Raw genomic sequence first — 14,406 nt, 5'->3', positions numbered from 1 at the left:
CTTGATTGGATTATATATAATTTCAGAGAGCTGGGATAGATATGAGAAAATGATATAGATACAATGAGATAAAAAAAAACAAGAAAAATAAGGTCCAATGTATTTATTTAATGGTGATTTCAGGACAACAGAGAGCAGAGAAGAGATGATATTCAAGTAGAAATTAACTTAAAAATATTCCAGAATTAGTGAAAAGCATGAATTTAGGGAATAGGTAGAAAAAGGTATAACAAGCAGAATAAATAAGGAAGAAATCCCTGTCCAGGAATATCCTGGAGAAATTGTGGAACACCAAAACAGAAATAATATATAAAGTGCCCAGAATGAAAAGGCATGTATAGCCCTTACCAAAGAATGAAGGTTAAACTGATTGTTGACTTCTAAATTGCAATGATAGATGCCAGAAAATAATGGAAGTATATTTCCAGGGGGCTAAGGTAAAATAATTGTCAACCTAGAATTGCGTGTCCAGTTTGAGTTAAATGAAGATATTAAGTATTCATGAGTCAGTAGTCTTCCTGAAAGAAACTATGCGAGTGAGTACTTTAGGATGAAGGAAATTGAGTTGAGAAGTGAGATATAAGAAATAGTGGTGAACAAGAAATGCTCTAAATAAGAACTGATACATATTAAAAGTAGCAGTAATAATTATAATGTTAATTAAAGGGGTATTAACAAAGAGGTCTTAAAGTACTAGATACAAATAAATATATAAGATTGAGTGGTTTAATAGAGTTAATGGGTGATGTGATCCTGGGATGATCAGGAAGTATTTAGAGCTATTGTTGGTGTTGTTTAACCTTGAACTTTAAATGAAGTATTCATGTTAAAATTTTAAGGATTACAATAAAAGGAAGAATTATAATAAATGTAAATGGCCTGTATTTACCACATAAAACAGATTGTTAGATTGGATTAAAGATAATCCAGCTGGTTCTTATTAAGAAATAAAACTAAAATATAGTCACAAAAAGGTTGAATATAAAAGGATGGGGAAAAGACTTGTCAGGCAAATACAAACTGAAAGAAAACTGAGATGGCTTATATTAATATTAGACTTAGTAGTCTTTACTGGATAAAGAAGGGCTTTATGTAATAATAATAAAAGGTTCAGTACTTGGGAAGATATCTAAACTTGTATGCACACAGATTCAAAATATATAAAGCACAAATTGAATGAAGTAGGGGGAGAAAGAAGCAAATCACAATTTAGTGTGCCATTTTAACACGTTTTTCAGTGATTATAAATAAAGTAGACCAAGAGTTTGTAAGAATATTGAGGATTTGAAACACAAAACTACAAGTTTAATGGCAAGCATAATTAATCTGGCAAAACAAATCATAATGGCAGTTATAAAATATTTAGAAATGATAATTAGAATGATACATATTAAAACTTGTGAAATGCAGCTTAAATGTAACTTTATAGCTAAGTGTCCATTTTAAGAAGTTATGAAAACATTATCAGAATAAACAAAGTGTACAAGGAAGAAAACAGTGAAGAGCAGAAATTAGTGAAATAGAAAAGACAGTGACATTTAACCAAAACCCAAAGTTGGTAATTTGAAGAATGTATTAAATAGGCAGATGCTTCTCAAGTTGAATCAAAGAATGGGACATGGTAACAGTTTTAGAATGCAATAAGGAACACAGACATGGAACAGATCAAAACATGGTTCCATGAACAATATTTTGTACCAACATATTAGAAATGAGAAAGAATTCCTAGAAAATATAACTTGCCAAATTTGTCCCTAGAGAAAATCTTGAGTAGCCTTTAACCAATAAAGAAATGTAATTGGTTTTAAAAATTCTACTTCTAAAACAAAGCTTTCATTTTCATTTCAAACAATAGCAACAGTAACAGCAGCAGCAATAACAGCAGCAGAACTCAAACCAACAACAATTGAAGCAGCAAATAGTCCTAATCTTCAGTAAACTTCCAGATTATAGAACAGGAGGGATACTCCATAACTCACTTTTGAGCAGAGTATGCTCTTCATAGGGAAACCAGGCAAGAACTAAGCAAGAAAAGAGAATCATAGGCTAATTGAACTTGTGAATATCCTCATATAAATCCAATATAAAATAATAGCTTCTAGAATGGTATAGAGTACTATTGATAATGACCAAATTAGCTTTATTTTAGAAATACAAGGATGGATCAACATTAGACAATGCTGAGCCGTGCTCGGTGACTCACGCCTGTAATTCTAGTACTCTGGGAGGCTGAGGCGGGTGGATCGCTCGAGGTCAGGAGTTCAAGACCAGCCTGAGCAAGACCGAGACCTCGTCTCTACTAAAAATAGAAAGAAATTATCTGGCCAACTAAAATTATATATAGAAAAAATTAGCCGGGCATGGTGGTGCATACCTGTAGTCCCAGCTACTCGGGAGGCTGAGGCAGTAGGATCACTTAAGCCCAGGAGTTTGAGGTTGCTGTGAGCTAGGCTGACGCCACGGCACTCACTCTAGCCCAGGCAACAGAGCGAGACTGTCTCAAAAAAAAAAAAAAAAAAAATTAGACAATGTTAGTGATAGACTAATATTTGTTTAAATTAATAGATCAAAAAGAAAAATATTAATAGATAGAGAAAAAGAATGATAAAATTTAGTATAATTTATGATAAAAATTCTTAGCAAATTTGAAATAGAAAGGAACTTCCTTAAACTGACATGGAGATACGTACGGTACAATATTTAATGATGAAATGTTGAAACATTATCTTTGAAGTTAGGAACATTGTAAAAATGTCACTTTTACTCAGGCAGAAGGCAAATATGCTAATTCTAACCAGCATTATACTAGGGGTCTTAATTCAGTGAAATAAAACAAGACAAAATATAAAAGGATGAGAAAGAAGAAACAAAACTAAAGTTATTTGCAGATGATATCATTGCCTGTGCAGAAAGCACAAAACAATGTACAGATAAATTTCTAGAACAGATCAGAAAGTTATGGAAGGTTGCTAGATATAAGAATATACAAAAATCTGTTAGCATAATTTCAAAAAATTTTGACTTGTAGCTTTAATAAAGACATAAAGTACTTAGAAATTTAATAAAAATGTGCATGACATTTATGTTGAAAATCATTGTAGTTGACTGGGTATTAATAATACCCACTGTCTCAGTTTCTATATAACCATGTATCCACTTATAAATTCTCCATTACTTCCAATGTTCCTTTGTCTATTACTGCCTGATTATAGTCAAAGGGATGTATGAAAGTAAGTCTTAACATCAGATCTCCACTTTCTTATTCTTTTTCAAAATTGTTTTGTTATTACTGGCCATTTGCTCTTCATATGAACTTTAAATTCAGCTTGTCAATTTACATACACATGCACATGCTACCAGTTTCTATTTTAATTGAATTATTGACCAGTATGTAGAAATTGACATCATTATGATACTGGGTCTCCTCTTCCATAAATAACAATAACAAATCTCCCAACATTTCTTCTATTATTAATACAAGTCATTGGAAGGAATAATGGACTACTTAATGATTTTAGGGCAATTTACTACCCTATGGAAAATAATAAAATTAGATTTCTTATTTTGTACCATACATAAAAAATATAGCTGGGCAAAGAAAAGTACATCTGAAAAAGTAATCTGTAAAAGTAAATCTTTAAAATTTTATTTGAAAATAAAAAACAGCATCTTTATAAACTCAGGGTGGGAATGAATTTCTTAAGAAAGATATAAAGAGAAGAAGCCATTCGAGAAAATATTGATATATTTGATTACATTAAAATTAAAAACTTCTATTGGCATTAGCCAAGATACGGAATCAACCTGTATCCATTAATGGATGAATGAATAAAGAAAATGTGATGTATATACATAATGGACTATTACTCAGCCATAAAAAGAATGCAGTCCTATCATTTGAGGCAATGTGGATGGAACTGGAGATCATTATGTTAAGTGAAATAAGCCTGGCACAGAAAGACGAATATCACATGTTCTCACTCACCGGTGAAGAGCTAAAAAAGTAGATCTCATGGAGGTAGTGGATAGAATGGTGGTTACCGGAGCCTGGGAAGGGTATGGAGATGGGAAATTAAGAGAAGGTGGTTAAGGGATACAAAAATACAGTTAGAAGGAATAGTTCTAGTATTTGATAGTACTAGTACAGTAGGGAAACTATAGTTAACAGTAGTTTATTTTAGTTATTTCAAAAAGCTGGAAGATTTGTAATGTTTCAACATAAGAGATAAATATTTGAGGTGATGGATGTCTCAGTTACCCAGATTTGGTCATTACACATTATATACGTGTATCAAAATATTACATGTATCCTAAAATATGTACAACTATTATATATCAAAAAACATATAAATAAAAACTTCTGTATGCTTTAAGACACCATAAACATTGTGAAAAGACTAATATAGACTAAGATACACATGTACAGATGGTCCCTGACTTACGATAGATTGATTTATAATTTTTTGACTTTATGATGGGTCTGTTGGGGTATTAAATGCATTTTCATTTAATGATGGGTTTATCAGGATTGTAACCTTATCATAAGTTGAAGAGCATCGATAGTTGACGAAGGTTTAGTGTATAGAATTTATGGAGAAATTCTACGAATAAGAACAGGACAAAATAGCCCAACTGAAAATGGCAAAGATAGAATTTACAGAAAATTATTTCTCACATGTATAAGATACATATATTTTAACGTTCCTGTAGAATAGTAAGCTGAAGCATGTTATGTAGTAAAGTGCTAAACAGCAGTTAGAAATGAATGAAATAATACAATACAAGCATTCAGGCAGGTAAATCTAAAATTATGCTGAGTGAAGAATGTGAGTTTAAGAATATATACAGTATTCTTGTTCACTGTAACATGTTTAAATTGGAGTAATGACTCAACTTTAGATCTTTAGTTTCTTCTATCATTATCAAAGTCTCTTAGAAACACATTTTCTTAAGATATTTTTTCTTGTACCTTTTCTCCCCATATATTACTATTTATTTTGTTTCCTGTTGTATCCTTGGACTTACCTGTGCTCTGAGATGTTCTCAAGTAAATCTTCTTTCCCATAGTTGCCCCAGAATCCTTCCCGAGCCCCCATTGCTGCCCATACCAGTTCATCCTCTGAGGATGTTTTGAATCTTCTGGACCTGGAGTGGAACAGCCTGTATTTGTACTCACCTAAACTGATTTGATTGGGGACTAGATTGAGAATGACTGAGTATCTCCTTCTCTATTTAATAAACATTTATTGACCATTTCTATTTAGTTTATATTATGTTTAAATAAGAAGCAAATATAGTTATCCTTGCATGGAAGGGATCTTAAGATCTTGTAGGCCAGTTATTCCTAACAAAAGTGGCTTTGCCTTCTCTTTTTTATTCTAATTGAGTCTTAGTTTTTTCACTTATTTGCTTAAGAATAGCTTTTCAAAATACAGGAAATATTTGGTTTTTCATAGAGAGCTATAATATAGATATTTATGTTTTTCAGAATTTAAACAAGCAAGCATATGATTTGGCAAAGGCTTTACTGAAGAGGACAGCTCAAGCTATTGAACCGTATATTACCAATGTAAGTGTACTTTTAATTGGTTGTCAGAAGGATTAAGCCAAAAGTTCAAAGACTTGCTAGAAGCAAAATTTCAGCATGTAGTATATACTTTTTATTTTGTGATGTAAGTTATATATTTTCTTTCTCTTCTTTAACTGAAATTATTCTTGCTTAGTATTTTCTGCAAGAATAACTCTCATCCTGTTTGTTCATTCATTTGCTTCTTTCAAATTGCCTATGAACTAAAACAACTTTTATTTTGGTTAGCAAGGTACACTATTTGTTTCTACTGATAGAAATACAGTTAAATGGAACTGTTCATTATTCAGAGAACTTGCTTACAGCTTTTTGTAGGTTGAATTGATTAGTACAAGAAGAAGATGTGAACTATTATCAAGACCTAGAAATTGAAGAAGGCAAGTGTGAATGGCAGTAGTGATTTGGTGAAAGTTAATTATCTATTACTGTTGCTGGAGTAGATTCTGTATAAATGTATCTTTTCTGAAAAAGAGGAAGAATTGCAGTGAAATGAGCCTTTTCAGTATCACCCCAAATCTACTTATTTATGATTGACCATCTTGTACTTATTTTTAGAAGAAATATTTTTTAGCTCCTAGGTTCACTCACAGAAGCTTATAGTAAGTTTTATTTTCTCTCCATAGTTCCATTGAGTTGCACAGCTCTAGATGGCACCATTCATATGGTATTTTATGTGAATGGTGCCTCCTAGAACACCAATATAGAATTTGGTATTAATGGTGGCCCCTGGTATTGTGTAACAGCTCTGTTCCTCCACCTGCTTTTTGCTTTCATCCACTTCCAAAAAGTAAAGGATATAAGTCTGTCTTCTTGAATAAAGTAAAAAAGAAAGCCTTTTATAATTACTTATGTATTTAATTCTCCTGAAGTTTACTGAAGGAGAATTGTTCTTGTAGCATACAAAAATTTAAAGTCAGTATATAAGTATTAATATATCATGAAAAGATGCACTTCGAAAAATAGCATGCTTCATAAAAAAGTACCTTTGTAAATCACAACTTTTGTTTCTGGCTTATGACCTTAAAGAATTCTAAGCATATGATGATTTGGAAAAATGAATTCAATTTGTAAGGAAATTGTTCTGAATTGTGAACTTTCAGAAGCTGTAGAATCAAATTCTATGTAATCTATCTTAAGTGGGGAACTCCAAATATTGATTTCTGCAGTTTTGTGAGTCTTGGGTATTGGCTGAGATAAATTGGTGGGATTGAGTTTTTTCATTATTGACTTAATGGCACTTGAAGTGTGTAGACCCAGACTTAAGCATTCTGTGATTAATTATACCTTCTCTTTTCCTTGCATCAAGTGACTCTGAATGACTATTTCCATAGCCTATTAGAGAACACTAGGTGAGCTCCTCCTGGTGGTCATTTATTTAAACTGATATTGCCAAGCTAGATGTTTTTTTAGGGGAACATTTCCTTAATCTCTTTTTTTTTCCTGGTATAAAAATAAGAAAAGAACACCATACTATGTTGATATCTCTTCTGTGATTGGGGAAAATAATAGAATGATGATATTTGTTTGATCTGGGTGATGAGGTTCATTATACTCTGCTCTCAACTTTTATATATTTGAAAATGTTTATAATAAAAATTAAAGAAAGAAAAAAGGCCAAAGAAATACTTTTAGCAGTCTCGGATAAATCAAGGTAAAAATATTTCTTTGTCGCTTAAACCTTATGTTAATTTCCTGCTGTTCTTGCCAACAGAAATAGAACTCCTCTTTTCTTACTACAATTTTATCAAAAGCTGGGGAACAGGGGTCAGAGGACTAGCAGAATGCTCTGAACACACTTTCAATTATGTACCTATTCCCAGTGTCTTGTCCATTATTTTCTTATCTCTCCTTGTTTTCTTGTCCCTTGCCTTATTTGTGGGTCAACTAATAAGTCATTAAGACTTGCTTTTTCCTCCCTTTAATTCCCTTATAAGTTTTCTTATTTTTCTACTTCAAACCCATATTTATAATTATGATATAGTTATGTGTAAAATCACTTTCTAATGAACTTAATTGGCATGTAGTAGGATAAAATTAATATAATGGTAGAAGTCATTCTTAGCCCTTTTGGACTTTTAGATGAAATAGCCATTATTCATTTATCTTTCTAGTAGAGAATTAGCAAATAAAAACAGGAGTAAGATACTGAGGAATAACCTCATTTCTCTCCTCTCTCTCTTTTCTATATGTTACTTTTTGACTCATGCATATACACACATTCAAGTTTTTTTTATAGATAGTGATTCATATGTATAATGACTGGAGAAATCACTGGTGGTGTCGTAGGTTATTTTTTTAAAACAGAATTTCTTGTAAAATGACAACCCAGGGAACTAAAAAGTACATGTGTTTTTTAAAAAGTTAAAACAGTATCAAAAACAAAAAGTATGCAATGCCAATTCAAAAAATTTCCTATGTAGATCATTTCTTACTGGTGATATTATTTTTCACCAGATCTTTTTTTTTATCACAAGTTTAGGATATATCAAAGAAATTATTTTGTTGGACTGAAAATGTATCAAATCCTTGTTGAAATAGGTAGAATTTTGGTTAAGTTGTTTATTCTCACTAAACCTCTGTTTTTACATCTTTAAATTAGCACTAAAAATGCTTGGGTTAGTGGTAAGGAATATGTTAAGTAATGTGAAAGCACTTTTATAATTAAAATTAACCATGTAAATCTAAGGTAGAATTTATTTGTGACCTGAGATGTCTTTGATTGGGAGGCATTTTTTTTAAATCAAACAATGTAATTTGTAGTGTGTGAATTGTTACCCATTTGTAAATGAAAGACTAATGATTTTTGGAAGAAATATTTTAATCAAATCTATGTCTGCCTCTACTAAATTTTAAGCCTTACGAAGGGCTTGGATTATTTTATACATATTTGCATTATAATACCTGTTGCATATTATTCATTTACCAAATATGCATTGGATATGTAGCGCCTACTCTGTGTCAGACACTGTGCTAGGCTCTTGTTATACACTGGAGAAGACCAACTTGGGTACTGCCTTTTCAGATTGTTAAGTGTTCAATATATGTGTTTGATGAAATTTGAGACATTAAATCAGGAAATGTTTGGTTTTTTTTTTTTTGCTTTTCATTTTCAAATAAGTTTTTCCCAGACTGTTAGAAGAATAAGGTGATGGTTTGACCACCCTGGTGGCCAGATCAGGAAGTATTATTGTTCTTTTTTAAGGAAAGGTAGATTGAGGGTTTTTATTTTACTATTTTTTAAACAGGAGAAAATTTGTGAATGGAAGCAAAGTAGCCACTTTATTTTCAACCTGAATAAGAATTTAATCTTTGATGTCATGTAATTCTTTTCCCACAAAATTGATAGAGTACAAACAAGTTATTTTTAAAACCAATAAAGAATAGCAAAATAGAATGTGTTCTTTTCTTCCCTTCATGGTTAGGTAGCCTGTACCAGTTCATAGATGTAAAAAACTTTCCTTAAAAACAACCTGAGAACTAAAAGTGAGCAGAAAAAACATAGAAATGTGAAATTCTTTACTCTGTACTTTCAATATACAAAGCAAAAACCCAATTAAGCCAAGTAGTGGGTTAACTGTCATGGAAGAAAGATGAGGGCAGCTTGTATGGTGTAAAGAATCCTTAACCTTCTTCATGGAGACAGAGGAAACTGGTTGAGAAATATGTGGTGTATGCTCTGGGTTAATATATTATGTGATTGGAAGATTTTAAGTAGACATGAACTTGGCCATTACGCCATGTATCTTTACCCATTTCAGTAGTAGTGTGATGAATGATCTGAGTGTGGAAATTAGAGCTAGCTGCCTAATAGGAAAAAAATTGTTTAAATTTGGATTTTCCTTGTGTGTGTTTGTGCTTTTAATTGGATTTTAATTAGAGTTGTAAACCTTGTATAAATGTACACATTGTTTATCGGAATATAAAAGAAAACCAAAAGGGTTAGAAAGGGGTTGTTTTGTATTAAAAATACAAAATTACATATTTTAAAAACAATTGGCTCTTGCAATGAAGGTGTAAGAAGGCTTTATCTTAGATGCTGTTGTCTCCCATATATACTAAGGTGAACAAGAGGTCATCTCTTGCCCTTAAGGAACTTACCTAGTGAGGTGATTAAGGCATTGTATTAGGTTAGGGTTCTCTAGAGAAACAGATCCAATAGTGAGTAGTATATGAATGTATGTGTATATGTGCATACCTGTATGTATGTATGTGTGAGAGGGGATTCATTAGGGGTATTGGCTTATGTAATTATGGAGGCTGAGAAGTCCCACAGTAGGCCATCCACAAGCTGGAGAACCAGGGACAGTGATGGTGTCACTGTCAGTCAGAGGCAGAAGGCGTGAGAACCCAGAGGGGTGCCACTGGGGAAATTCCTGGAGTTCAAAGGCTGGAGAACCTGGAGTTCTGATATCTGAGGATAGGATAAGTGTCCCAACTCCAGAAGAAAGAGAGAGTGAATTCACCTTTCCTTCTGCCTTTTTGTTCTTTTGGGCACCACAGCCTATTGGATGGTGCCTGTTTCTGTTGAGGGTGGATCTCTCTCTACTCAGTCTGCATGCCAGTCTCTTCTGGAAACACCCTTGTAGACACACTCAGAAATAATGCTTTGCCAGCTATCTAGGTATCCCTTAATGCAGTCAAGTTGACACCGAAAATTAACCATCACAGACATGTACACAATAATAATGTAGCATAAAATGTAAGTCTCATAATGAGGAACAAAGCGTTTTTGCAAAGTAGGGTGTTTGTTGACATGCTACTTGATGACTCAATACAAATTGTTTGTTTTATTGTGTACAAGATGAATTCTATGCTTTTGTCTTTTCATGTAGTTTGTAGTGGTTTACTACTTATTGTTAGAAAATATTTTGACCTGCCTAGTTTGACTTTGTATGAAGTAGTAATGAATTTGATTGAATAATAATTAATATTTTAGAAAATTCATTTTATCTATGGTGTTTCTACTAATGATAAGTTTTCTTTCTCCTCAAAAGTTTTTTAATCAGGTTCTGATGCTTGGGAAAACATCTATCAGCGATTTGTCAGAGCATGTCTTTGATTTAATTTTGGAGCTCTACAATATTGATAGTCATTTGCTGCTCTCTGTTTTACCCCAGCTTGAATTTAAATTAAAGGTAATATATTGTGAAAATAATGATTGTGTCAACCAAGTTATCAAAGAGCATTATTTATGACTTTTTAATTCTTACACTAGTTTTAACTGAACGTAACAGATGAGGGGATGTATTATCATGGTTTATTCACATGTTTGTGCCTTGCCTATCTGTATATCTCCAATGCCTGGCGGATTGTAGCTGCTTAAATGGTTATTAGCAGGATGATATTTTTCCTTTAAATAGTTTCTAGATAAATTCTAGAGTTTGACTAACTTTTGAGGGTCATAGCCACACATCAAGCTTATTACGTTTTCAAGGCACAATTTACAGCAGTTCCCTTGACTACTTGATCGGGCCATAAAAATACAGTTCCTTATCCACCTGGTGTAAAATGCTTTACCTTTGTGCGTACTGTCTTATATAATAGTTGCCTATGATGAAAGTTCATTTGCTTTTTACATAGTTCTGTGAAATCTTTTGTGGCATGCCCCTCTTGCTTTGACATTAACTTATGCCGTAAAATTGAGTTTTATTTGCAGAAGTGGGGAATATGCTTTTCTTTTTCAAGTCATTACATAAAGAGTAAAGAAAGTTGGTTATAATTATTAATCTTTGATGGATCCCAATGTACCACCAGAAACTTTTTTTTTTTTTTTTTTTGAGACAGAGTCTCGCTCTATTGCCTGGCCTAGAGTGCTGTGGCGTCAGCCTAGCTCACAGCAACCTCAAACTCCTGGGCTTAAGCAATCCTTCTGCCTCAGCCTCCCGGGTAGCTGGGACTACTGGCATGCGCCACCATGCCCGGCTAATTTTTTCCTTATATATTTTTAGTTGTCCAGATAATTTCTTTCTATTTTTGGTAGAAACGGCTTTTGCTCAGGCTGGTCTCGAACTCCTGAGCTCAAGCAATCCTCCCGTCTCGGCCTCCCAGGGTGCTAGGATTACAGGCGTGAGCCCAGAAAAGTTCTTAAATGATTACCATGTTACATTTCTTCTTCCTAAAAAATTTTGATTTTTCTTTCAAAAACAAAACAAACAGTCCATGTTGGTAGTGTGAATACCCCAGTAAATAATTATTCTTGTTTTATTGTATTTTTGGTGTATTTCTCAAGTGAGCCATTCAATTAACTGATTTCTCTGCCCCCTTTTAAATGTGCTCAACGATTTTGGTGAGGCAGGAGGCAGTCATACCTCTATTTGTTGGTTTATCTGATTTTCTCTAGTAAAAATATTGAGTAAATGCTATATGCATGTTCCTGTGAGAAATATAAAAATAAGGAAATTATTATCCCTGCTTTTAGCAAACTTAACATTTAGTATGGGAGAAAAAGGAAAAAAATTACAAATCTAGTAAGAGGCCAGATATTATAAGTATCATAAGAGACAGGAACAGCATACAGTTGAAGCAAAGGAAACAGTATGCAGAAGCATATAGAAGTAGGAAGGTTTTGGGTGAATTAGTGGAACACAAAGAATTATAGTTAGAACATACAATAAAGTAAGTTTAAATCACTCCAAGCTGTGGCATATGAGAATCTTTACTATAGAACCTAATAAAGAAGTAGATGTCCAGGCATTAAACCAGACTAGCTGAATCAGAATTTCTGAGAGTAGAGTACAGATGTCAGGTTTTTGTTATTGTTACTGTGATTTTTTCCCCCAAGCTTTAGAGGTGTTTCTCATGTACAGCTTTGTCTGAGAAATACTTATTTAGAGGAACAAAGGGAGAAATAATAAAGATGACTTAGGTCTTATTATACGGGCTCTTGAATTCTAGTCTATGGCATTGGTTTAAAATTTAAGAAAAATCCACATAGTGCCTTCCATAGCACCGTGAATATTCGGTGTCTCTTGATATACCCGATTATCACACTTTATGTTCAAGTCTAATATTTTGACTGGCTCATTCATTTAACCATTGTGTCATTTGTCGGTGGTACCAAAATCAATAATAAAATTAAGTTCTTACCCCCCAGGGTGGTCCCAATATAGTATATAAACTTTAGTTTTCCAATTATGCTGTTGAACTCCCTTTAGGAATCTGATATGTATTGATAACTGACTCTCCTATTGGGAAACTTTAGCACCTACTTATTTCTACAAAGAGCTAAAAAGTACAATTGCATAGACATTTCTATTTACTGTAGGCCAGGCCTATCAGTGTCTGTTGTTAAACACCACAAATAGTTTTTCAAGGGTCCTGAGTAGGTTTTATAATATGGTTTGTTTTTGAATTTGACTCTGAGTGGAAATAAACCTCAGTTGTAGGAAGGACCTCTAACATTTAAGCAAACTTTTAAGATGTATTTTTCATTTGGGTGCACTGCTGTAATGTAATTAGAGATGATTAGAGCATTTACAAAGACAGTTAATTTTGTGAAAAGTAAAGTGAGCATTTTTGTGTAATTTTTTCACCTGGAATTCATGGAAGGTTTTCTCTGTGGAACTGGAGGATAAGGGAAATCATAGGAAAAAATAGGTAGCCTTATTCTGAGTATCTACTTCATGGTTTTAAAGCTGTGGTTGTGTTTTATATTTAGAGCAATGATAATGAGGAACGTCTACAAGTTGTTAAACTACTGGCAAAAATGTTTGGAGCAAAGGATTCAGAATTGGCTTCTCAAAACAAACCACTTTGGCAGTGCTACTTGGGCAGGTATATGATTTTGGTTTCCTGTTTTAATGTAAAATATGTTTATTTATTGTTCTTTGAAACATCATCCACATTTAAGATGTGTTTTCTGAAATCATAAAAATGAAAAGATGAAAAGTTTTTTATAGAAATTTTTGAATGTTGATAATGGTTGGCTATGTTTACAATTTCCCTTTTTATCTTCAGTTATTTTTAGAAGATGATACATTTTAAAAGCTATCTCACACAGTATTACAATTGTGAAATTAAAATGTATTATTTCAAAGTAGTGAAATAATCACAGCTGAAAGTACCTCTTATAGCCCCTCCACAAAATGTTATAGTGAGATTATTTGGAAATATTCAAAGGATAAGAGTATTCACAGAATGAATAAAGAAATAACTACATATGTTTCTCTTCCTGTCTCTTTTCTGTATTTCCCAGTTAAAGGAAATGATGACCTGGGTTTCTTGTGTGCTTTAAATCAGCAGTCCCCATCCTTTTTGGTACCAGGGACTGGTTTCATGGAAGACGGTTTTTCTATGGGTGGGATGGTTTGGGGATGATTCAAGCGCATTACATTTATTGTGCAGTAAAACGTCTCTGCTAATGATAATCTGTATTTGCAGCTGCTCCCTAGTGCTAGCATCACCGCCTCAGCTCCACCTCAAATCATCAAGCAGTAAATTCTCATAAGGAGCAGGCAACCTAGATCCCTCGCATGCGCAGTTTACAGTAGGGTTCATGCACCTATGAGAATCTAATGCCACCACTGATCTGACGGGAGGCGAAGCTTATGCAGTGACTTGTGCAGTGATGCGAACAATGGAGAGCAGCTGTAAATACAGATGAAACTCAGTTGCCCCACTGCTCACCTCCTGCTGTGTGGCCGGATTCCTAACAGGCCATGGACTGGTACCCATAGCCCCAGGGGTTGAGGACTGCATCTTTAAATGATGCACAAAACTAAAATAGTTGTAGAATTTTGAATGTGTTTGTGTATATCACGTTTTTGTGAGAGGGGTTCATTTCATTACCTTTCTAAAGGGACCCCTGACCTTGAAAATAT

General features: G+C 33.3%; 1 protein-coding gene across 1 annotated transcript in view; it reads left to right on the top strand.

Moving 5' to 3' along the window:
- Window positions 1-14,406, top strand: part of PDS5B (PDS5 cohesin associated factor B) — a 165,045-nt gene that overhangs the window by 55,508 nt on the left and 95,131 nt on the right. The window contains exons 7-9 of the mRNA XM_069467361.1: window positions 5,489-5,569; window positions 10,582-10,722; window positions 13,245-13,360. Of these exons, the coding sequence (XP_069323462.1) occupies window positions 5,489-5,569; window positions 10,582-10,722; window positions 13,245-13,360 (338 nt within the window). The remainder of the gene's footprint in view (window positions 1-5,488; window positions 5,570-10,581; window positions 10,723-13,244; window positions 13,361-14,406) is intronic.

Source organism: Eulemur rufifrons, chromosome 4 (genome assembly GCF_041146395.1).
Source record: "Eulemur rufifrons isolate Redbay chromosome 4, OSU_ERuf_1, whole genome shotgun sequence".
Classification (NCBI taxonomy): domain Eukaryota; kingdom Metazoa; phylum Chordata; class Mammalia; order Primates; family Lemuridae; genus Eulemur; species Eulemur rufifrons.
Note: the sequence above shows the minus strand (reverse complement) of the source record. Positions and strands in the feature narration are given on the sequence as shown.